The 26,157-nt window shown below is 42.7% G+C and overlaps 1 protein-coding gene and 1 long non-coding RNA gene across 2 annotated transcripts in view; both read left to right on the forward strand.

Annotated features, from left to right (window-relative positions):
* Positions 1-1,017: 1,017 nt before the first annotated feature.
* LOC121862111 lies at positions 1,018-18,775 on the forward strand. Its single transcript, XR_006088169.1, has 2 exons — positions 1,018-1,232; positions 17,976-18,775. It is a non-coding gene; the product is annotated as an uncharacterized LOC121862111 (long non-coding RNA).
* Positions 18,776-18,820: 45 nt separating this feature from the next.
* Positions 18,821-26,157, forward strand: part of LOC121862112 (protein jagged-1-like) — a 44,913-nt gene continuing 37,576 nt past the window's right edge. Inside the window, exon 1 of the mRNA XM_042360103.1 lies at positions 18,821-19,623. Coding sequence (XP_042216037.1) covers positions 19,551-19,623 — 73 coding nt within the window. The 5' untranslated portion in view covers positions 18,821-19,550. The remainder of the gene's footprint in view (positions 19,624-26,157) is intronic.

Here is a 26,157-nt window from a genome sequence, read left to right on the forward strand (position 1 = left end):
CGGCGACGATGAACAAGTAAAATTATACATTCACACGTCGGTAGTCTATACATAATTACTTATACTCGTGAATTCAGTGATTATTTTATTACACCTGCAGCGAGATAATAACTAAAACGACAAGTAGAAGGGAACGCGTGGCACTAATTTCAATTTCTACAACATTATTTTCACCCATACGTCTTTCTATATATTATACAACCTATAACCTATAATTTTATCTATTTATTCATTTTAATGGGATATCTTTTTTACATTTGCAACAGCCAGATTGAGCTTTAATTTACAACACGGAGTTATGATTCACCAGCCAATCATATTGGTGAGTTACGCACATTAACGCTGTACAGCAAGAGTTCCTCCCGGCACATATGAGGCGAGAGCTCCTCCTCTTCCCGAACACTTATGGTGCAAGAGTCCCCCGGGCACACACGAGACAACCCCCCTCCCCAGCTTCACACTGCCTCAACTCAACCCTTCACGTTGGCATAAAAAGAACAACTATTTCTCCATCACCAACTGAAGTAAATTGACTAACGTGCAATAAATCTGAGACAATGAGGGGGGGGGGAGAGGGAAGGGGAGAGGTGTGAGGTAGAGAGGGGAAAGGGGAGGAGATGGCTGAGGGTAAGAGAGAGAGAGGGACGTGGGTAGGTAGGTGGGGAGGGAAAAGGAGGAAGAGAGGGATATGGAGGGAAGAAGGACGTACGAGGAACTGAGGAGAAGGATACAAAGGAAGGAAGAACAGGTAGAAGGAGGGGAGAAGGAAAAAGTGTTGGGTAGGAAGGAAGGAGGTGGGCAGGATGGCAGGTTAAGGAGAGAGAGGTAGATAAGATGGTAGAATCGTGAGGGAAGGAAGGAAGGAGGGTAGTGGACAGGAGAAAGGAAGGAGGGAGGGAAGTAACAGGATGGCAGGATAAGGAAGGAGGGAGAAGGAAAGAAGAAAGGAAGGAGGAAGGGAAGATGGCTGGATGGAAGGAGGCAGTGTGTAGGGTAGCCAAGCCACTCGTCAGTATCCGTGTAGCCCTCGCCGGCGACGGACGTGTGCAGGTGTGCTCCCTCGGCAGTGCTCTTGGTAGTGAGGCCTGACACTTGTGCCTCCTCCCCCCCACGACGTGTTGTGTGTGCTGGTGGTGCCATCCTCTCACCCCCCGCCCCCCTCTGGATGTGAGATAAACATGGAAGCAAGTTAGGAATTAAGATAACCAAGAAGACATTTAGTGGAATAACTCGTAAGTGAAAGGTTTTGTATCTAATTGTGTTGTGTATGTAAGAAATTCATTAAACATCTATAAGAAATACCTGGATTAATATTCACCTGTAAAAACCAAAGTGGCGAATCATTGGTGAGTTGGCTGATTTAAACCACACCTGAACAGAATACAAAACACCCTCAGTCACGACAAACATCCACCGTCAGATCAGGAGACTCATTATTTCCACTCACTTAACCCACCCAATAGATTTACACACACACACACACAATAGTAAAGGTGAGGTGGGTGAATTAAGGGGATAATGGTTAAGGTGAGGTGGGTGAATTAAGGGGATAACGGTTAAGGTGAGGTGGGTGAATTAAGGGGATAACGGTTAAGGTGAGGTGGGTGAATTAAGGGGATAACGGTTAAGGTGAGGTGGGTGAATTAAGGGGATAACGGTTAAGGTGAGGTGGGTGAATTAAGGGATAACGGTTAAGGTTGGGTGAATGGGTGAATTAAGGGATAACGGTTAAGGTGAGGCGGTTAATTGGGTGAATTAAGGGGATAACGGTTAAGGTGAGGTGGGTGAATTAAGGGGGTTATAACGAAGGTGAGGTGAATTAAGGGGATAACGGTTAAGGTGAGGTGGGTGAATTAAGGGGATAACGGTTAAGGTGAGGTGGGTGAATTAAGGGGATAACGGTTAAGGTGAGGTGGGTGAATTAAGGGGATAACGGTTAAGGTAAGGTGGGTGAATTAAGGGGATAACGGTTAAGGTGAGGTGGGTGAATTAAGGGGATAACGGTTAAGGTGAGGTGGGTGAATTAAGGGGATAATGGTTAAGGTGAGGTGGGTGAATTAAGGGGATAATGGTTATAGACACAGGTATAACGGTTAAGGTGAGGTGGGTGAATTAGTACAGGGGATAACTTTAAGCTCTGACTCTCATATCGCCTCAGAGTTTCCTAAATTGGTGCCGCAGTAAGTAAGTTATCCCTGTAGTGTACAGTAGTGCTGTGTCGACTTAATATACTGTTTCATGGTTATATACACCGAGCATACATGTGTATGATTTAGTATGAAGATTATTAAAATAAACTGGTTATTTCATCATTTCAGATACACACACATAATGTTGCATAAGTTTACATCATGTTGCAGAAATTTAAATCATGTTGCAAAGTTTATGGATGTGTCTACTTTCACGTTTCCTTTATAATGTTGCAACTAGCGAACGTTTGGAGGCGTTGAATTTAAACGTTCTGGTTAGGTTAGGTTTGGTTAGGTTAGGTTGAGAAAATGTTCTGTTGTAACTCTAAGGATGTTGTTGTTGTTCTTGCTCGAAGTCTATTATTGATCAAGGTCATGTTCTTGACCTTTGTGGCGACCATATTGTTTACACTCACTCCCTCCCCTCATATTGTTTACACCTACATACAAACACCCCCACCCCCCCCCGCCAATGTCTTCATAACTTGACCAATTATTAAGAGTCTCCCCCCAGAGGCTTATTGACATCGATCAAGGGTTATGATGAAGAGGTCAGGGGAGGGAGAGAGGCCCTGTGATTGGTGGAGATTGGTTCAGAGGTTTTATATTGGGTCCTGTGATTGGTTTAGAGGTCGAGCTTTTATAAGGGGTCTTGTGATTGGATAAAATTGGCTGAGAGGGTATTGTGATTGGAAAAGATCGATTGAGAGGCCCTGTGATTGGTTCAGCTAAAAAATATAATTCACGGGATTCCAACAATCAATTTTAAGCTCCCAGATTATAGTTAATCCTGCGAGAGTATAGTACTGTTATACCACTTAATATAATCACCATCAAGTACTGTCATAGTTAAAAGCTTTCATTTAAAACATACAGTATACCTGTATATTTAACTATAATAAAATATACATGTATAATTAATTAACTGGAAACAAATAAATCTTGACAAAAAATTCTTAAAAAAACTTACTTATATTAATTAATGACTACAACGTTCACATCCTCTCCTAAGGGGCACTCCTAGGTCACCCGGGGCACTCCTAGGTCACCCGGGGCACTCCTAGGTCACCCGGGGCACTCCTAGGTCACCCGGGGCACTCCTAGGCCACCCGGGGCACTCCTAGGTCACCCGGGGCACTCCTAGGTCACCTGGGCACCTCCTAGGTCACCAGGGCTCCTAGGTCACCCGGGCACTCCTAGGTCACCCCAGGGCACTCCTAGGTCACTTCACCCGGGCACTTCCTAGGTCACCTGGGCACTCCTAGGGGCCACCTGGGCACCCTCCTAGGTCACCCGGGGCACTCCTAGGTCACCTGGGCACTCCTAGGCCACCTGGGCACTCCTAGGTCACCCGGGCACTCCCTAGGTCACCTGGGCACTCCTAGGCCACCTGGGCACCCTAGGTCACCCGGGGGCACTCCTAGGTCACCCGGGGCACTCCTAAGTCACCCGGGGCACTCCTAGGCCACCCGGGCACTAGGTCACCTGGGCACCTCAGGGGGCACCTCCACCTGGGCACTCCTAGGCCACCTGGGGCACCTTCCTAGGTCACCCGGGGCACTCCTAGGTCACCTGGGGCACTCCTAGGCCACCCGGGGCACTCCTAGGTCACCTGGGGCACTCCTAGGCCACCCGGGGCACTCCTAGGTCACCCGGGGCACTCCTAGGTCACCTGGGGCACTCCTAGGCCACCCGGGGCACTCCTAGGCCACCCGGGGCACTCCTAGGTCACCCTAGTGTTAATAATGTACCTGAGTTTACATATAAGATACAGACTGAAAGACAGACAGAGACAAAGACAGAAACAGATAGACAGACTCACAGACGGATAGAAACCGACACAAACATATTCGAACTGGTAGACAGACAGCCTGGCGGACACACAAAAGCAGATACACACAGACAGACAGACAGACAGACAGACGTAACCAACCTGCTCTGATAAGGAATATATGTATTATGTAGTGTGTGTGTGTGTGTGTGTGTGTGTGTGTGTGTGTGTGTGTGTGTGTTTACCTGAACAAATTAACAAACAATTAAAAAACACAACTGAACAAATAAAACTCTTCATAGCGTTATTTAGTGAACATATGAACAAGCTACATAACACCACCTGAACAAGGCCACATTTCACCCAGGAACAGATGAACAAAAGTTGAACAAACAAATAATCCCCTTCAACGTTATTTACTGAACAACATAACACGGACATGTACTGTAATGCCTTTAATAACGCTGTCATAAAATGGTTAAATTGTGTTGGAAAGAAAATACTGCGGCCATTTATGTTGGGAATTACAAAAGGTAAATAATTAATACGTGTTGCAAAAGTTTCATTACAATAGAGTGAAGTCATTTAGCGATAGTAGTTCAATATATTACTGGCTATTGTCTGTGTTATGAGAGAGAGAGAGAGAGAGAGAGATTCCTTATTCCCAGATTCCTTCTTTCTTTCTCATCAATCTCTTCCCCTTTCCATTAGCTGATTGTCCCACCTCCTCTTCCATCTCCCTACCCTTCCATGTGTTCTCTCTCTCTGTTTGTTGACTCTTGATCTTCCTCTTCCACCTCCTGTTTCTCTCCTCTTCCCTTTCAACACACAACCCCCGCCCCCTTCCATCTGTTGACTCTCATCTCTCCCGTCTCTCTCACTTCTCCCCGTCAATCGCCTCTCCCATAAGGCCAGACCATCACGAGTACAGTTTAAGATCACACATACAGTTCACCCGACCTTCACTCCTTCTCTATCTCTTCCTTCCTATCTCTTATCTATTTCACTCTCTAATTCCACCTCCTTCCATTTCTATTACCCTATCTCTCACTCCCTCTCTATCTCCCTTCCTATCTCAATCTCCCTCTCTTTTTCTCACTCCCTTTATCTCTTCCTATCTCTCACTCCCTCTTCCTATCTCTCACTCCCTCTCTCTATCTCTCACTCCCTCTCTCTATCTCTCACTCACTCTCTCACTCCCTCTATCTCTCACGCACGCTGTTAGGCCCCTTCATTAACACCATAGTGCCCCGTAATGAGAAATGACTGCTTTAATCTCACGAGGGCAGATGACGTCTCTCACCCCGTGTCTCCCATTTTGTGTACATCTTACCCTATGTCTCTCACAATGGGTATCACCTCAATGTGTCTCAAGCTATGTCTCTCATCACATGCATCTTTCTCCTCTACTTCTTCCTCCCCTCCCCCTCTCCTCACTCCCCTACTTCTTCCTTCCCCCCTTCTCCTTCACTTCCCCTCCCCCCTCACTCCCCCCACTCCCCAAGGGTCAGGGGTCAAGGGAGAGACTTGTTATAAGTTGCAAGTTGTAGTTATAATCACTTTGTGTCCGCCATTGACTAGGATGATGGGAGGGGTGATGGGAGGGGTGATGGAGGGAACTAGTGGAGGGAAATACTGAAAGATGGATTAGTGTTGAGAGAGAGAGAGAGAGAGAGAGAGAGAGAGAGAGAGAGAGAGAGAGAGGCGAATTACGGAAAATGGGAAAAATAGGAAAGGATTAGGAAGAGGAGAGTGGTTGAGACTGTGGCCAGTGATGATATTAATGCCTGGAGGAGGAAGAGGAAGAAGGAAGAGAAAATGTTCATAAGAGGAGGCATAAAAGAGGAGTAGAGGAGAAGGAGAAAGGAAGGAGAGGAATAGAAGGAAAAGAAGAAGAGGATAAAGAGAGGAAGAGGAGGGAGGTGAAGGAAGATAAAGTGAGTGGCTATTAATGATACACAAATGCGAGGACTCTTGATAAATGTGCTGGAGTCAGGTCAGGTCTGTATAAAGGTGAACTTCTCCCCAGGTAAGACAGGTGAACTGACTCGTATTACAGCGGTTTTTACAGCCTATTACAGCAGTAGTTTACAGCCTATTACAGCAGTAGTTTACAGCCTATTACAGCAGTAGTTTACAGGCTATTACAGCAGTAGTTTACAGGCTATTACAGAAGTAGTTTACAGCCTATTACAGCAGTAGTTTACAGCCTATTACAGCAGTAGTTTACAGCCTATTACAGCAGTAGTTTACAGCCTATTACAGCAGTAGTTTACAGCCTATTACAGCAGTAGTTTACAGCCTATTACAGCAGTAGTTTACAGCCTATTACAGCAGTAGTTTACAGCCTATTAAAGCAGTAGTTTACAGCCCAGTACACCAATACTTTACAGCGCATAACAACAGTATTTTACAGCACAAAACAGTACCATTTTATAGCAGGGAGTTGATACCTGTCTGTGTATGTTAAGTGATAGGGACCGACACACTGCTGTGTGTGTGTGTGTGTGTGTGTGTGTGTGTGTGTCCAACTTAACAACCACCTCACGCACTCAGAACTGCCACTCAAGAACTCCAATGATTGTAGACCCCGTCACTCAGATCACCAATAAGCAGAAAATCCTGCCACTCAAATCGGCAGGATGTGTGACGTGTTTACTCTCACCTAATATCACGTATTTGTTCAGTTAATATCACCTGATTTTATGTTAACTTACCTAAACACCTGCAATAAACATCTATCAGTTAGGTCAGGTAAGGCAGGTGTTGGCCTACCTAAACACAACATGGCCGAGGTAATGTATTTATCATAATGTTAAATTAAATTTATTTAATAACGAATAAACGTGTCATTTTGAATATGTTTCCATAATGGTGATTTTATGATGATTGGTCGGGCTGTACCTGTAACTGACTGGTTAGGCTGCACTATAACTCAAGCGAGATGTGATGTAAACGCGTTTCATACAGGTATTAAACACGAAGTTCATATATTCATAAATAAATTCCGGCAAAGGTCATCCGCTCCATCATTATATTAACGCTGACTAATATATTTCCCGAATATATCCCGGTTATATTAATATATCTCATATATGAATGCCCCAGTAATTCGCATATCCAAGTTGCGTCGGCAGCACTATACATGACCAACTCATTACTCGTTAACTGAAGAGGATTTTTTTTATCAGACTCAGTTTAATTAAAATCAAGTCCACTTCACCACAGGTAGGCGCATCAGCAGCTCTATACATGCTAGACTTCCCTCTGGCGGGCAATATAATAACCTACAAACAGACATTAATGAATTATTAGGACAGCGAAACACTGTACATAATTACTTTTTCATTACGACATTTAAGATTTTTATTTATTTATCTAAAAGAATTTATTTATGTTTAACGCCAGTAACCTGCATATGTTAATGAGGCGTGACGTCATTGTAGGTAACGTTAATTGGAGAAAACCCCATCCACAGGTGTGTGTGTGTGTGTGTGTGTGTGTTGGTACCTCCGTGGTCGTCCTTCAGTGGTCGTAGTCCGTCAGAGAGAGGGGGACGACAAGTGACCGTACATTGAGAGTTATTGAAGCCATCAGTCAACCCCCCCTGCGTGGATCACCCTGGTAACTGTCCACGCCTCTGTTGGCTCTATCCCTACCTATCCTTCTCAAAAACCCTACCCAGCCTATCCTTGACCATTACGACATCCTAACCCACCAGTACACCTCCAGTATTGACTATCCTATGGCATCTATCCTTCGGCAAACCATACCAAGCTGCTATCCTACCTAGCCTTCTGAGAGAGAGAGAGAGAGAGAGAGAGAGAGAGAGAGAGAGTTAAAATCAAACAACTGACTGATTCTCATGTTTTCCCACAGTTTCTCCTCTTAGAAAACGGAAGAGTAGAACAGCGGGGACTCTCATAAAACAATAAACTACACAATGACTACTAAACAAACGAACCCCCTAATCTTTGTCCTCTCGTAATGGGGTCAACCAAATACATCCCTGCCCTTGACATTGGCCCGATTAACATAATATTAGAAACAGTTTGTTGATATCCTTCGTCGTTTAAGAGAGGTGGTTGACGGGGTCCAGACCACCATGGGGATAATCACGTTTGCTGTTTGCTTGTTATCTTCACTGTAGGTAAATAAAAACCCACAGCTATACTACACTATCATCACACTTCTACCTCCCCACCACACTACACCATATCTCAACACCACACCATGTCTCCACACCACACCTCTCCACCACACCACACCTCTACCACACCCCACCAAGGTAGTAGCTATCCCCGTGAATGGCCACTAAAATTTTCCTATTAAACCCAGGAGGGCGGCGACCATCAACCAACTCAGAGGCTATTGGCTGAAACTGGCTGTGTCGTCACTAAACTGCTGCCAATAACAGTTTGTGGCTGTGATTGGCTGTGTCTCTATATTACGTCACTAAACTGCTGCCAATAACAGTTTGTGGCTGTGATTGGCTGTGCCTATATTACCTCACTAACGGTTTAGGGCTGTGATTGGCTGTGTCTCTGTAACGTTACTAACAGTTTAGGGCACTGATTGCCTATGACGTCACAAAACTGCAGCCAATCAGAGTGAATCAATTACTATATGCCGAGAAGCTGAGGGTGTTGTTCACAAATATATGAGAGAGAGAGAGAGAGAGAGAGAGAGAGAGAGTCACCACCACCACACCTATAAACAACTACCACCACCACCACCACATCAAGCATTAATCAACACAGGTAAGGTGAGTCAAGGTAGAGATTTAATCATACAGTATATGTATTTAATATCACTGATGTTTCTATTTTACCTGAACTAAGGGCGGCTAATGAAGATGAATTATACTGAAGATTAATTACATATATTGATAACGTGATAATGACGATAAATTAGATATATTAACGTTCACGATGAATAAATTTTAAGGCTGGGAATAAATTGCTCGTCGGAGGAAAATAGCTCTTTGAAAAATAAATACCTCGTTTAGGTATTAAATAGCTCATTGGGGACTAAATAGCTTCTTGGGAGTAAACAGTTTTGGGAAATAAATGACTCTTTTAGGGACTAAATTGCTCGTTGGGGAATAAATAGCTCGTCGAGGCATTAAATGGGATGGAGGAGGTTTGGAAGGCTCCCTCACTCCTACGGTGGTACAGTGAGATGGGAAAATATTGCTGATGAGATATATCTATATGTCCCCGATAGCGATTTGGGGAGAAAATAAATCCCTTCTAATCCTCTTGTAATCCCCTCCTACCACCTACATCATCCCTATCCATCCCTCCAGCCACCCAGTACCCACACCATCCACCCAAGAGGACACAGATCCTCCCTCTAACCTAACCTAACTCCCCCCTTCCTCCTACCTCCTCCTCCTGACAGCCTCCGCGACTCTCAATAACCCTATGTATAAGAAACCCTCGGAAACCTCATAACCAAAATATTTATTCAAGAAAATCACAGACGAACCCTCCAGCCCAGAGCCTAGCTGGCACCCTCCACCTCCCCTCCCCTCCTTTCTTTACCTGGCCCCCCTCCTGCTGCTACCCCCTCTCCTCCCCCTCCTGCTCCCCTCTCCCTTCCCTTGGCCCCCCTGCTGCTACCCCCTCTCTCTCCCCTTCTCCCTTCCCCTAGCCACCTCCCATCCCCCCCTTCCCACGCTCCCTTCCCCTACCCCCCTCCCCCCAAGAGACATATTTTCAAGAGGACCTGGACAACGGAGCACAATATTACGTCAAGGATACCATGAAATTCACCTCCACGTTATTTGCATGGCGGAAGATTACTAACTTTTTTATATATAGTTCCGTCAGTATTGGTGTAGCATAAACTATAAATATACTCTCGCCCTTAACCCGTATGTTCAGTTATAGTTACCTTTATCACCTGCGTAAATAGTTATACTTACCACAATTACCTTCATTACCTGAATAATTAGTTACATCAATTACCTTCATTACCTGAATAATTAGTTACACCAATTACCTTCATCATCCATATAGTTACAGGTACCACAATTACCTTTCCCATTAATCATAACACCTGTGGGATGGAGAACACCTGAAGGTAATATTAATCAAGAGAATATTTACACCTGAAGATGCTCGATATTCCAAGGTTAAAACACCGAATATTCTGTTTAGCTTGGAATATTCGCTTTATACATCGAGTAAATATTCCCCCAATACCAAAAATAACGGCGGCGTACGAATACTCAATCTCTCTACTGTCACTCTTTTAACCGCAAACGAAATTGAGTAAAAAATACAATAGGTCGTGTTACTGGATATGTCCCCGTGTGTGTGTGTGTGTGTGTGTGTGTGTGTGCTTGTTTATATCTCTGTCTGTATGTATGTATGTACGTAACTGCATGTATATATGTATATGTATATCACGACTATTTTTCCCAATACCCCGGACAGAGACTCAGGAACAGACGGCCCCAAATTCGTATCTCCTGCCGAAGGTGAGTCACTCCTGGAGGAGGTGACCGTGTGGTGTGGAGGAGGAGGAACCTGCATATATTTACTGAAAAGTGGTCAAGGAGAGAGATAAAGTGTGAGGGAGGAGAGAGAGAGAGTGGTGTGCATGTGAGAAAGAAGGGGGGGGGGAGTGAGAGAAACCGACGGAGAGAGAGAAGAGAGATGTGAGAGAGGAGGGTAAGAGTGAGAGAGAGAAGGGGGAGGGGGGGAGTGAGGGAGAAAAAAAGACGAGAAGGGAGATATTGACAGATAGACTGAGGAAAGGAAAAGACCCTCTCACCTTTCCATGGTCCCTTCACCCCTCCCTCCCTTCCCTTCGCCATCCCTCCCATCCCTTCACCCCTCCCTTCCTTCCCTCCCTTCAACCCTCCTACACGTAAAAAAAAGACAAAAATCCTATCCCTTAAAACAAAATCTTCCTGTAAGTGTAAAAAAATATATAAAAATAAAAATAAAATACTTCCAATAATTAAAAAAATCCTTAAAAAAAGTCACATGTAAACGCCGGCTTCTGAATAAACCTAAATTGCCGGGACGAATTTTCAGGTTTTTTTTTCATTTTACTAAGTAGCTCAGTGGTCGAGGGGGGGCTTAAAAATACAGAAATAGCTCCTGTGTCTGTGTGTGTGTGTGTGTGTCATGACCATTTGGGTAAAGCTGTGTACAGTAAATACACATACATACACATACGTACATAGTCATATACATAAATAAATACATACATACATACATACATACATACATACATACACACACACAAAGTAAAAATCTAATCGGCCACAAAAGTCAATATTGAAATTAAAAAACCTTTTGAGCACACACACACACACACACACACACACACACACACACACACACACACGATACAAAAAAGATATATTTAATCTCCACAACAACGACAAAACCGACACAAAAAATAGAACACATTTTTTGTATAAAGTGAATGACACCATCGTGATATACTGCAACAATACACAACTACAATAAAGGACTACAAATACAAAACTACAATATACACCATAATAAACAAGAATAATTAATGTAAACAAATATAACTATTGTACATTGGAGAGAGAGAGAGAGAGAGAGAGAGAGAGAGAGAGAGAGAGAGAGAGAGAGAGAGAGAGAGAGAGAGAGAGAGAGCAAAAACAATAACATGCACACATACACTTGACCTCTGTGACATTCCCTGACCTCCCGTGACCTCCTTCTCTGACCTTTATCTCTGAGACAGGTTCATGGTGGTGTGTCTCACGAGAGTATGAATATTTCTCATCGCTTGTTTTGTTGATGGTATGAGATTCTGTGAGTCAGTCTGTTTGAACCGCCCCCAGACAAGGCTCATCATCTAAAGGTGTAAACAGACAGACATACACAAGTGTTAAGCTACGGGTATAGTCTCTGTGTGGTTGTGACGCCATCTTGTAAATTTAGTGATAGAGAAGTCTTGTGGTTGTTGGTGTTTGTTTGTTCCCCACACATACATACATAAGTATATACATATAAACACACACACACACACACACACACACACACACACACACACACACACACACACACACACACCAAATCACTCAAAATATACACATTTTTGCTCGAACTGTTTATATAAATAGATTATATTTACATACATAATGAAGACTTTTCAGTATTCAAAATAGGAAATTGACAATGATGAATTGATGAAAATGGTTCACTAATTTGTCCCTGCCTGTGACAGTGCCCTCCTGACACTATCCTTCCTGACAGTGCCCTCCTGATACTACCCACCTGACAGTACACTCACCTCTTTCCCTCTAAATTTAGCCTTTCACTTCTCTCATTTTTTACTAACATTAACTCACTCTCTCCCATTCTTTTTACTCTCTCTCTCTCTCTCTCTCTCTCTCTCTCTCTCTCTCTCTCTCTCTTCACCTTTTATCTTTTCCCTCTCCTTTCTTTTTTAATGACAAATTCGACATGACAGTTGCCAGGCGCCGAATATAAAGTTAAGGAGCTTGGCAGTGACAGCAGGAGGAAATACTGTGAGAGAGAGAGAGAGAGAGAGAGAGAGACCAACACACGACCCAATCTCTACCAAACATTCAAACACATAATAACAACAACACATCAACTTACACACAAACAAACACACAAAAGAAGCATCAATCAGTCTTAAAACATCATCGTTCTAACGCACATCAATCCAGTTACTTCAGCTAAATTAACCAGTTAATTTAAACCAATTAGAGTGGGATACATGACTGGATAAATGTTTTTCTTGGTATAAATAACAGTCAACAATTAATCGTGAGTGAATCTCTTGTAGGATTCGAACCACTTTGAGTAACACGGGTTCGAATCTTCCAAGTCCAGTGGTGTAGTTTATGAATGATGTTTGTAATAATAATAATAATAAAATGAAGAAATAAGAATGTAATAAATATTAATATTTTTATTAACTACACGAACGAACACAATTATCTAGATAGTGAAACGTGGATGTTTTGGACCGTAAACTTACACACACACACACACACCAGTTAATTGCTCTATCTTTTCTCATTATGTATTACCGAACATCTGTCTCTCACTCTCTCCCCTCTCGCTCTATCTCACTTCACCTCTTGCTACACCTTTGTCTCTCTCACTCACTCTCACCCCCCTTCATCTGTACCCTCTCTCCCTCCACTCACCACCCACCCTCCCACTCACCACCCCACCCTCCCACTCACCACCCACCCTCCCACTCACCACCCCACCCTCCCACTCACCACCCACCCTCCCACTCACCACCCACTCCCCCCTCCCACTCACCACCCACCCTCCCACTCACCACCCACTCCCCCCTCCATCATGTCGTCAGTGAACACATTGTAATATTGGCCATTTTGTGCCGGTGACCACACTGATGTCTGCTCTGAGATCCTTTGATGGTGATTTAATTAAGAGCTCAGGTAATTAAAGTGCTCTCCTTCATCCCCTTGTAGGAGTCCTCATCCACGTATCCTATAATATTCATGTGTCCTGGAGCCACGTATCCTTGACTTACGTGATCTAAAGCTGTGTGTCCTAGAGTTATGTACTAATCCTATGTGTTAAACAACTATGTATCTTAAACCATAGGAAGCCACGAGTCCACCCCACAGTGATTAGTAGTAGTAGTAGTAGTAGTAGTAGTAGTAGTAGTAGTAGTAGTGGTAGCCAACATACACCACAGCTGACACACGCACACATTAACATTGGCCATTAGTGTTGACTCACGTGATTATGTTGACAGATAACGCGGCTATAGTAATTGACTGATTGTCATGGATCACAAATGAATTAATTTAGCAGACTGTAAACCGATTATGTTTTTAGCACTGATTACTTCTCTGTTTGTTTGTTGTTATCCGCTCCTCTGTTTACCACTCTAATGTGTTTGTTTGTGTTTATCTTTTGACTTGTTGTGTGATGTTTTTGTTGATATTTTGAAGTTATATATTTAATAAGTGTGTGTGTGTGTGTGTGTGTGTGTGTGTGTGTGTGATGCCCATCGTGCAGTTTATATCGATCTAAGACACAAACAGACAGACACACCTAGCAAAGAGAAACTGGTGTAGATACAATTACTTCTGACAACACCTGTATATTACCTGGCCGTCAGGATCTGAATAACACCACCAGATGACAGCGGGAGGGGGAGGGGGGTGCAGAAACACCTGAACAAGAAGTAAACAACACCTGAACCACACGTGAGCAACACCAGACTGTCAACACGTGAACAACACCAGACTGTCAACACGTGAACAACACCAGACTGTCAACACGTGAACAAGACACAGGGCCAGCAGCACCAGCAGTATAGTCCCTCACAATGGGGCTGTCAAAAGCAGTGAGAATATCGATAACGTTACCACAGTGGACTAGCCTCTCTCTCTCTCTCTCTCTCTCTCTCTCTCTCTCTCTCTCACATGAAGCCATCAAATCCACATTATGCTAAACACTGTACGCGGAATAAAAGAAAAGAAAATAACAAGATTAACTTCGTACTTTATAAAGGTCGTGGAATAAATTAATTGAGCTTACACACACACACACACCGTTATTCTCCTCTTCTCCACGTTTATTGGCCCTTTCTCTGGCCCCTCTTCCTTCCCGCCTCTTCCCTCTGTATTTCTCAGTTGCTCTGTCCATCAATCTTGTATGTGTCGCATTTACTAATTCCTCCATTTATTCCTGCCATTCCTTTACACGTCTTAATCATGTTATCTGTTTTGTTTCTTTCTTCTTCTACTCTTCCTCGTTTGGTTTGTCTTAATATTTCTATCTCTTCCATGCATCTTCACATATATCCCCTGCTTCGTGGCGCCCCTCATGATGGCTCCAGCAGGCACTTTCTCCCCCTATCTATTTATACTGAGAGGTTCTTCATAATTCTCACCTGCCACTTTACCTTATGAATCTTGCAGGTGAGAGAGAGAGAGAGAGAGAGAGAGAGAGAGAGAGAGAGAGAGAGATTGAAAGATAGATAGAGGGGTGGTTGATAGATAGATAGAGAGAGAGTGTGTGTGTGTGTGTGTCGAACCCGTGTCCTCATGAACTCAGTGCTAGCCTTAGTCGCCAGAACCACTACAGGGTAATAATCAACTTAGAGAAATACGTTCACTTAACCACCAGTTACCACACAAATTAATATGTTATAATTCTGAGTACAGAGTTTAACGTGAGATGGGGGAATTTAACGTGAGATTAGAAAATTTTAACGTAAAATATGAGAATCTAACGAAATATCAGGATAATTTAACGGCAAATGAATGAAGTTTGTAAAAGACAAAAAAAATACCCGGGGTCAAAGTTTATCAAAGGAAAAATAAAAATACTTTGGGAGGTAAACTTTGAGAGAGTTTTAAGACACTCTGGTGAGGAAGAAACGAAACTCAGTAAACTTATGGTGAGGAAAGTTGTGAGAGGAGAGAACTGTGTAGTGTAGGAGACGGTAAACACTGTCATGATAACAATAACAACAACTACTACTGCTACTACTACAACTACTAATAATAATACTTTTACTACTACTAATACTGCTACTACTTTTACTACCAATAATAATACACTGATGGACAGACGCGTGGACGGACATATATGCAACCACACGTCCCCTCCCAGAACGACACGACAAAAAATAGTGTGTGTGTGTGTGTGTGTGTGTGTGTGTGAGGAAGCCACAGCTACACTGACCAACTTTCTGCAGATAAGCCTCAAGTGTCCAACGGTGTGAAAGCCAACAAAATGTAGCGGCCACTTTCTCTTGGTGAAAGTTAGTGTGTTGATGTGTGTGTCTCAGAGCTGGGGGAAAATACATGTGGCCGAGTTGGGGAAAGTACAGGTGAGATGGGGAAAGTACAGGTGAGATGGGGAAAGTACAGGTGAATTGGGTAAAGTATAGGTGAATTGGGGGAAGTACAGGTGAGATGGGGAAAGAACAGGTAATTGTCAGTTGGGGAAAATTAACGAGACGAGGGAAAACTCAGGGAAAGACTAGAGTACCAACACCTGTTCCTCACACACACACACAGAGAGAGAGAGAGAGAGAGAGAGAGAGAGAGAGAGAGAGAGAGAGAGTGTATGTGTTTTGGATACAGTATTGGAGGCTGTAGAAGGAGGGTATTAATGTGTACGTATGTGTATATATCCGTGTATACATGTGCGTGTGTACGTACATTACCACTGCACATACCTGTTGTATTGTTCGTGATTAGTGATCATTAGTGGGACAGGTAGCAATCACAGGTTGCCAAATGAGGTAATTAAACTTTATTTTTGTTAATGATGTCAGTGTTTGGAAAGTTTAATCACCCGAGAAAACAACAGTAATTTGTGGGGATCAATTTGACCTTTCGGGCAATTAGTTTTTAATCAGGGAAATATGTATAGGTAAATTAATTACAAACCCAATGTACATACTGTATGTATAATTAAATAAATGTATTTATAAATTAATTAGTCCAAATATACTTATATATAACATTAGAGAAACTTATATCTATATAAATAAATTCAGGGTTAGGTTAGGTTAGGGTGTGGTAGGGTAGGGTAAAATATATTAGGTTAGGTTAGGATAAATTAGGTTAGATTAGGGTAAGTTAGATTAGGTTAGGATAAGCTAGGTTAGGATAGCGTTTGGGTAGGTTAAGTTAGGGTACGTTAGGTTAAGTTGGCATTAGGATGGTTAATATTAAGATGAAATAGCGGAGGATGTTCAGGTAACCCCCCAAAAATTATTGAGACAAGACGGCCAGACGGTGTTACCTGAGCGGTGGTGTCGTGTATATATATAATGTTATATAGCTTCATGTTAACACCATACTGTTCTTGAGTGTCTGTGTCTGTTTCTCACTCTTTTAAGCCTCTCTCCTCTCCATCTATGAACTTCTTTGTCTCTAATTCTCTCTCACTCACTAAGCTCCTACTCTCTACCTCTCTCTCTCTCTCTTCTCTCACACTCTGATCCCGCCTCTCTCACTCCCTGAGCCACCACTCTCCCCGAACACGGACATAAACAAGAGACCAAACTCTCCCCGGGAAGGTAAATAATTATGTACTACCGGGAATTCCTCTGCCAAACGTTCAAGTATTTTCAACCAGACAACAATATATTTTCTTGCCGAAATTTAATACTGGGCACAGCTGGAGGCGCCTCACCCAACCTAACCTAACCTATTCTCTCCCCTCCTCATCCCACCCCTTCTCTCCCTTCCCTTCCACACCCACCCCTTCACTCAACCCTCGTCCCTTCCACAACTCCCCCCCCTCCCCTCCCTACCTCCCTCACCAACACAAAGTTCAACACTCACTTTTTACCCCCGTGACCCATATTGTCTCTCTGTCTGTCTGCTTGCCTGTCTGTCTCTCTGCTTGCCTGTCTTTCTATCTGTGCCTGCCTGCGTGCTTGTCTGTACGTCTTCATGAATGGCTAACGTAACGAAAGTCATGTCTTGCGCTTTAACCAATCAACGGACAGAATCCTTCATCAGTGAGCAACGCCTTGACCAATCAGTGATCACGTATTTTGAGCAATTAATGTTCAAACATGTTAACCCAATCAGCGAGAAGCATCTTCAACAAATGAGCAGCGACATGACAATCAGCACGAAGCACCTTGACCAATCAACGAAGAGGATCTCCACCAATCAACAAGGAGGATCTAGAGTCCCGACCAATCAGCGAGCAGCTTCTTGACTATTCCTCAGCCAATAAACAGAACGAACACCGACGCCTGGCTGATTGTGGCGCCTCCTTAACTACCTCTGTATGTAGACGAGGAGGAGGAGGAAGCCTATTGTGGGTGGTGTTGGCGAAATGAGGGGCCACGCGGGGTTAGGTTAAGTTAGGATGGGTTACGTTGTTAGGTTAAGATAAATTAAATCGGGTCAGGAGGACAGGTCAGGACAGGTCAGGTCAAGTCTCAATAGACCTGAGTTAATATATTCAGGTGAGATTACATGACATACAAATAATTAAAATACATTGTTTCTTCTCTCCCCCCAGGTGTGAGGAGAACAACGAGGAGGTGGTGAGAGAACAAGACACTGAGAGAAAACCAGCAGTGTGTTAGTGAGAGAACAAGACATAATATAAACCAACAGCTTAAACCAACCACAGCTAAAACACTACACCAACAGCTAAAATAAACCAACCAGAGCTAAAACACTACACCAACAGCTAAAATAAACCATCCACAGCTAAAACACTAAACCAACAGCTAAAATAAAACCAAATATTCTAGACTTAACCGAAAACCCAAGTGAATGAACAAGTACTCAGCTAATGAACAAGTACTAAAGCTAATGAACATGTACTAAAGCTAATGAACATGTACTTAAGCTAATGAACATGTACTAAAGCTAATGAACATGTACTCAAGCTCCTGTAATTGTACTAAATCATGCAGTACAGTACACCATTATAAAGATGAGAGAGAAATGGAGATAACTGAGAGATGAAGAGAAGTAGAGAGGAGAGAAATAGAGAGAAGTGAGAGAAATAGAGAGAAGTGAGAGAATCAAGAGAAATACGGAGAAGTGAGAGAACTAGAGAAAAAGAAGAGAAATAAAAGAGAATGAAGAGAGAATACAATACATATGTAAACAAAATATGTGTACAGAAAGTGTCGATGTGTACAGTAAGACAGTACCGTAAATAGCACAGTACGTGAACAATAACGAGTGAACAACGGTGAGAATAATATGAACAATACCGAGACCAATATGAACAATAATAATGACAAAGTAAACAATAACGAGTGAACAATGTGATCAATAACGAGTGAACAATGTGAACAATAATGATAAACAATGAACAATGAGATAACACTGTGAACAATAACGAGTGAACAATGTGATCAATAACGAGTGAACAATGTGAACAATAATGAGATAACACTGTGAACAATAACGAGTGAACAATGTGATCAATAACGAGTGAACAATGTGAACAATAATGAGATAACAAAATAAACAACACTGTATAACACACACATAGTAAGAAATAGTAAATAAACAAGTAAACAAAAACAAACAAGTGAACACAGATGTAAACAAACACGTTAATAAATACATAAACAACATCAAACAATATGTGAAGAAATAAACAAAAGTTAACAATATAAACAAATAAACAATGTAAACAATCACACAAAAACAAGACAGGACAGAACATTTATTACCTGTAAATGTCAAGTTGAAACAAAAAAATAAAAACACTCAAAAATACGTTCAAACAGCAAGAACAAGTAGCGAGTCGGAGTGAACAGCAAGAACAAGTAGCGAGTCGGAGTGAACAGCAAAAATACATGACAGCAAAAAGTTAAACAAAAACAAGAGTAAAAGTGCAAAAAAATACAAAATAAATACTGCAAAAACAGCAAAAGTGCAAGAAAAAAAAACACCAATAAAACAGAAGAGCAACAAAAGTGCAACAAAAACAGACACAATAAAACTGAAGAGCACAACACGCAAAAAGGAAAAGTCCAACAAAAACAGCATAACAAAAAAACAGAGCAGCAAAACAACAGAAGTGAAATAAGAAAAACAGCAGAACAGCGAGATATCAACACACAACAGGATGATGACTCAAGAAGCTGTGTCAGTGCTGCTGTTGCTATGTGGTCTGTTGTCATCCGTCTCACCACGTCCAGGTAAGTGCTGCACACACACACACACACACACACACACACACATTTATCATCCCGGCTCACTCGACGCTAAACTCAGGGAAATGTTGAAACACAAATTAAATTCCGAAGCTTTTAGTAACCAACCGGAAGTCGAGAAGTTAACAATTATAACCCAACTAGACAGGGAGGGTGGGGGAGGGTTAATACACAGAGTTAACAAGTTAGTGACTGGTAGAGGGAATTAGTCTAAACAGTTAACATGTTAGTGAGTGGAGAGAGGACTTGCCAGCAGCGAATTGGCAGAATAAGTTAACATGGGAGGAAGTTAGAAGGATGTTAATCTAGACTCTTAACATGTTGGAGAGCTGGCAGGATAAATTAACGAGAGAGAGAGAGAGAGAGAGAGAGAGAGAGAGAGAGAGAGAGAGAGAGAGAGAGAGAGAGAGAGAGAGAGTCCACATCCACTTGTGTACAGCTCCAGGTAACTCACTTAACTATGGACGGGTTGTGCTGTCAGTAGGGAGGCGGGTAGTTAAACGATACAGTGCTATATGTCTTTTGATGTGTGTGTGTGTGTGTGTGTGTGTGTGTGTGTGTGTGTGTGTGTGTGTGTGTGTGTCAGGGAAACTTCAGCCGATATTTACACCGACTTTAGTTGATGAAAGTTTTCCAGGTCAAGTGTGTCAGGTAGCGAGGTTTCCGTCTGTCTGTGTGTCTATCTGTCTGTCTGTCTATCTGTGTTTGTCTGCCTGTCTATCTGTCTGTGTTTGTCTGTCTGTCTATCTGTCTGTGTTTGTCTGTCTGTTTATCTATCTGTCAACACAATAACAGCATCACTAGGTCGACCTTCATCCCGCCATGGTAACTGTTCCTGGGCAGGGGTTTGTATCAGCTCAAATGATCTCTTAAATTATTGTGAATCACTGAGTTGGGTTTTAAACGAATCCTATATGGCTGACTAAAACAAAAGACAAAAACAAAATTCTCAATCAAAACAAAATACCAGACGTTTTCTTTAAAATAAACCAATAATTTTTCTTTCCCTTTTTCCTGTTGTAAAATAGTTTGTCGTACAAGTCGAGGGTAAACAGGAGGTAAACAGAGTAATGTTGTAAAGCACAGCAGTAATTGTTTTCAGGTAAGCTTACGCAATTATGTAGACAAAAATGTTAAGTATTCGGTGTGTTTACTGGGCGTCAAGTGTGAGAGGTAAACAGGTGGATAATTAAAAACATTTGATGTAAACAAGACAATCAGCTGAGGGAATAAACAATGATCTTCGTCTATGACACGTAATGTAAACATGACTGGCAGCTTAACACACACACACACACACACACACACACGTTATATCTACACTTTTATACTACATCTGAGGGGGGCGGGGGTGACATAATCCCTCCTTCCTCTCTTCCTCTATCTCCCTACCACTCTCTCACCACCGTGCCTCAGCTGTTACTTAAACGATAAATTATAATATAAAAGTTTCACCATAACAGTTAGATATATTATATATACAACTACACAATACCTTTCCCCACCCCCCACCTCTTCCCCTACTACTACCACCTCCTCCTCCTCCTGTTAACCCCCCAGTTAAATGCATCCTTTAACACATCACGGATACAGATCACTTACAACCCTTCACCTCTGTTATCCCTTCCGTCTTATGCACACGAATTATCACATTTTTTCTCTTATTCCTCCTACGTGTTCATCATCTTCAGATATTAATTTAATTGTTTCTTTATTTTTCTCTTATTGTTGCCGTAATTCCTTCTCTGTTCCTTTGTGTTGGTAATTAATTCTCTTTCTTCCGTCTCTTCTTTATTCTCTCTCCCTCTACATACACCCTCCTTACTCTCTCTTCCCTTATCTCCTGATTTATTGCTATTTCCGAGAAGTTGTGGTAATTTCTGAGTCTTTTATATCCCCGTTCACAACTCGAGAGAAGTGCTTATATAAACACACAAACACACTTATACAAACATGTATACTGTATAAACACTTAAGCACTTACACATGTATACACACTTATATATACGGAAACACACACACACACACACACACTTATAAAACACACTCATATCTAAACACAGACTGACACACACACTAAATCAAGATGTGAGCGGAGACCTGATTGTTGTCTAAGTTAAAACAACATTAATAATAATAAACCTTGTATTATCCTTTACGTGGTTTAAGGTCTTAGTTATTAAACCTCAGTAAAGACAACATAAAGACCATAGTTGTTGACGTTCACGCAGGGAGGGAGGGAGGGAGAGGGAGGGAGAGAGGGAGGGAGGGAGGGAGGGAGGGAGGGAGGGAGGAGGGAGGGAGGAGGGAGGGAGGGAGGGAGGGAGGGGAGGGAGGGAGAGGGGAGGGTAGGAGGTAGGGAGGGAGGAAGAGAGGGAGGGAGGGTAGGAGGTAGGGAGGGAGGGAAGGGTGGGGGATGGTGTGTGTGTGTGCCCTCCTTTGTCAGTAAAGCACAGAGTCAACACAGGTAAGTTAATAAAGGTCTACCTATTACAGTGAACACTTAACAGCAGCCAAGATGAGAGGTTATCAGCGCTGAGACTGTACAGGTGTATGGTACTCAAGTGGCCTTACCTGTGTACTGTCCCCCCCCTGTGTACTCAAGTGTGTAAGTATGTACTCTAAGTGTATGATGGCTTAAACGTGTAGAAAGTAATGGTAGAATTATTACTTCATCTTGTTTGTTCTTCTCTCTCTCTCTCTCCATCTTCTTTCTGTCTCTCCTTCTCTTCCCCTTTCTTTCTCCCCCTCGCTCTACCTCCACCCTTCTCCCCTCACTCTCCTTCTTTCTCTCCCCCCCTCTCTCCCTCAAGACAGGTACACAACATGTTTACCCAGCCTCCCTCACCTGTCCATCATGGTAAACTTCAATCTCCCAGCGTGAGACAGGATAGATTGTGAGAGAGACAAGAGAGAGTCAGACGAGACAGCCGGGAGACATAACAGACAGGAGAGAGAGAGAGAGAGAGAGAGAGAGAGAGAGAGAGAGAGAGAGAGAGAGAGAGAGAGAGAGAGAGAGAGAGAGAGCCCGCTACACAAATCAACCCTACAATAGCGACCAGCAATCAAGTACATAATTACACCTGTCCCTCAGTTAATTACTTTATTGAACCACACAGGTAAAAACACTCACCTGGTAATTATAGAAATAGAAATATAGTTATAGAAGGAACCAATTATAGCAAGAATAAAAGATCCACAAATATCCACATTCACCAAAGGATAAATCCACATTGACAAAGGAACAACAATCCACATCAAGAGATTACAAATCCACAGAGAATAAAAATCCACTTAAATCCACACTAGAACAATATAATCCACATAAAGGGGGTAAAATCCACTTAAATCCACACTAACACATTAAAAAATAAAAAAGTCCACACCAAAATAATAAAAATCCACATGAAACGAAAAAAAATCACACTAAAGGGAAAAAATCCACTTAAATCCACACCAAGAGAATAAAAATCCACATAAATCCGCCCTCACAAGTTCTTGGTGCTAAACCTTCACTTTTGTGGCCATCAACCTGAGGACTGGAGCTGACACACCCACACGAGGTAGGAAGAGGAGGAGGAGAAGAGGGGGAGGAGATAGTGGAAGAGGAGGTGGAAGAAGGAGTAAGGGGAGAAGGAGGAGTAGGTAGGAATGGGGGATGAGGAAGAGGAAGAAGGGAGCCAAATGAGGAAGAATAAGTAGAAGGAGGAGGAGGATAAGGGAACCAGGGATAGTAGAAGGAATAATAAGGAGGAAGGGAGCCGAGAGAGAGAGAGAGAGAGGCTCCTACACTGTGCATTATCGAGAATTATAAAATGCACTTGATGCAATAACTACCAGAGGAGTAAATCATAACCTTCAATATCTCTCTCTCTCTCTCTCTCTCTCTCTCTCTCTCTCCCCTGTGTTTGTCTACCCATTTCTGTGTGTACCAGAATCTCCCTCCCTTTCTCTAAATATTTATTCTCTCCCTCTCTTTCTATCTCTGCTTTCCGTCTCTTTTCCCCTTCTCTCTCACTCTCTCTCCCGCAATACACGAATATCCCACAAGATATTGATAAAAAATGCCATTGTGTGTCTGTTGTGTAGGTTAGGTTAGGTTAATACAGAAATACACCGATTATTTAATGCGTTATAAATTAGAAACTTTTCGAACACTAAGAAAATAACAAACAAACACATACGTAATAATGAAACCAAAGACAACGAAACGAAATGATATCTGACCTACTATTGTGACCAGCCCGAGATAAAAGATAATCCTCTTATTTATCTCCAGGACGATCAAGGCCATGACCTCTACCATCCTGGGAGATAAACTCGAGATATTTTCTCTCCAGGACGATCAAGGACATTGACCTTTACCATCCTGGGAAGAAAAAAAGAGGTCGTAAGGGAATCCAGCGACATACGTACACACACATACATAAATACATACACACACCAACAAATACAAACATACACACACCATCAAATACAAACACAAATACATACATACATACATACATATACATACACACACACACACACACACACACATTACCATACAAAATATAAGACAAAGGTAACTACCACCACTACTAAAGACAGTGATATGCAAATGAGGCCGGAAGACGCTATCACGACCCGCCCGGAGACTATCTCACCTGATGGCTGCTATAATGAATCTGGAGAGACATCTGAGAGACACGTGTAGAGAGAGAGAGAGAGAGAGAGAGAGAGAGAGGAGAGAGAAAAAATCAACAAATGTGTGGGTGCTCGTGGAGTGAATGGTGATCACAGGATAATGAAGATTGTATATGAATGAGGCGAATGGGAGGATTAGGAGAAGAGGAGGAAGAGGAAGAGGACGAATGAAGTGAATGGAAGGATTAGGAGAGGCAATGAAGAGTGAGATGAGGAGGAGGAAGAGGCGAATGAAAAGTATCCAAACTAATATACTTTTCCTCAAATACTAACCTAACCTAACAACCCAACACTAACCTAACCTAACAACCCAACACTAACCTAACTTAACCACAAATTGTCTTGATGGGTAAAGCTCAATACACATGACCGTAATAAATGTTCCACACACACACACACAAACACACACACACACGACACACACACACACACAACACAACACAACACACAACACACACACACAACCACACACACACACACACACACACACACACACACACACACACACACGACACACACACGACACACACACACACACACACACACGACACACACACACACACACACACACACACACACACACACACACACACACACACGACACACACACACACACACACGACACACACACACACACACACACACACACACACACACACACACACACACACACACACACACACACACACACACACGACACACACACACACACACACACACACACACACACACACACACACACACACACACACACACACACACACGACACACACACCACACACACACGACACACGACACACACACACACGACACACGACACACACACACACACACACACACACACACACACACACACACACACACACACACACACACACACACACACACACACACACACACACGACACACACACACACACACACACACACACACACACACACGACACACACACACACACACACACACACACACACACACACGACACACGACACACACACACACACACACACACACACACACACACACACGACACACACACACACACACACACACACACACACGACACACACACACACACACACACACACACACACACACACACACACACACACACGACACACGACACACACACACACACACACACACACACACACACACACACACACACACACACACGACACACACACACACACACACACACACACACACACACACACACACACACACACACACGACACACACACACACACACACACACACACACACACACACACACACACACACACACACACACGACACACACACACACACACACACGACACACACACACACACACACACACACACACACACACACACACACACACACACACACACACACACACACACACTACACTACAAATGGCCGGACACAAACAAATCCCTTTAAATCCTTGGTGGAGACAGAACAATATTCATACCTTCAGACTTTACTCCCTAAATGGCCAAATAAAAAATAAAGATTAATACATAAATGGCTGAATGATAAAAATAACCCTAAAAGGCTTCATATAAATGGCCAAAGTTCCCTAAAAAATCGAACAAAATCTCATAAACTTCCCTAAAAGGCTTCATTAAAAGTAAAATCCCCCTAAAAAAACAGAGAAACGTCCCCCTAAAAGGCTTCAATAATGGCCAAAAGCCGTCAATAGAGGAGGCAAATGGCGCGGGTCAGGATACGCCAGAATTTATCTCCGTAATAAACAATAAAAATCTGAGTATAAACAAATAACTTTTATCGACGTTTATATTGGCTATTGGTGTATATGTGTCAGTCCCGTGTGTACACCTGCTG

The sequence above is a fragment of the Homarus americanus genome, unplaced genomic scaffold (genome assembly GCF_018991925.1).
Source record: "Homarus americanus isolate GMGI-L3 unplaced genomic scaffold, GMGI_Hamer_2.0 scaffold25013, whole genome shotgun sequence".
Classification (NCBI taxonomy): Eukaryota; Metazoa; Arthropoda; class Malacostraca; order Decapoda; family Nephropidae; genus Homarus; species Homarus americanus.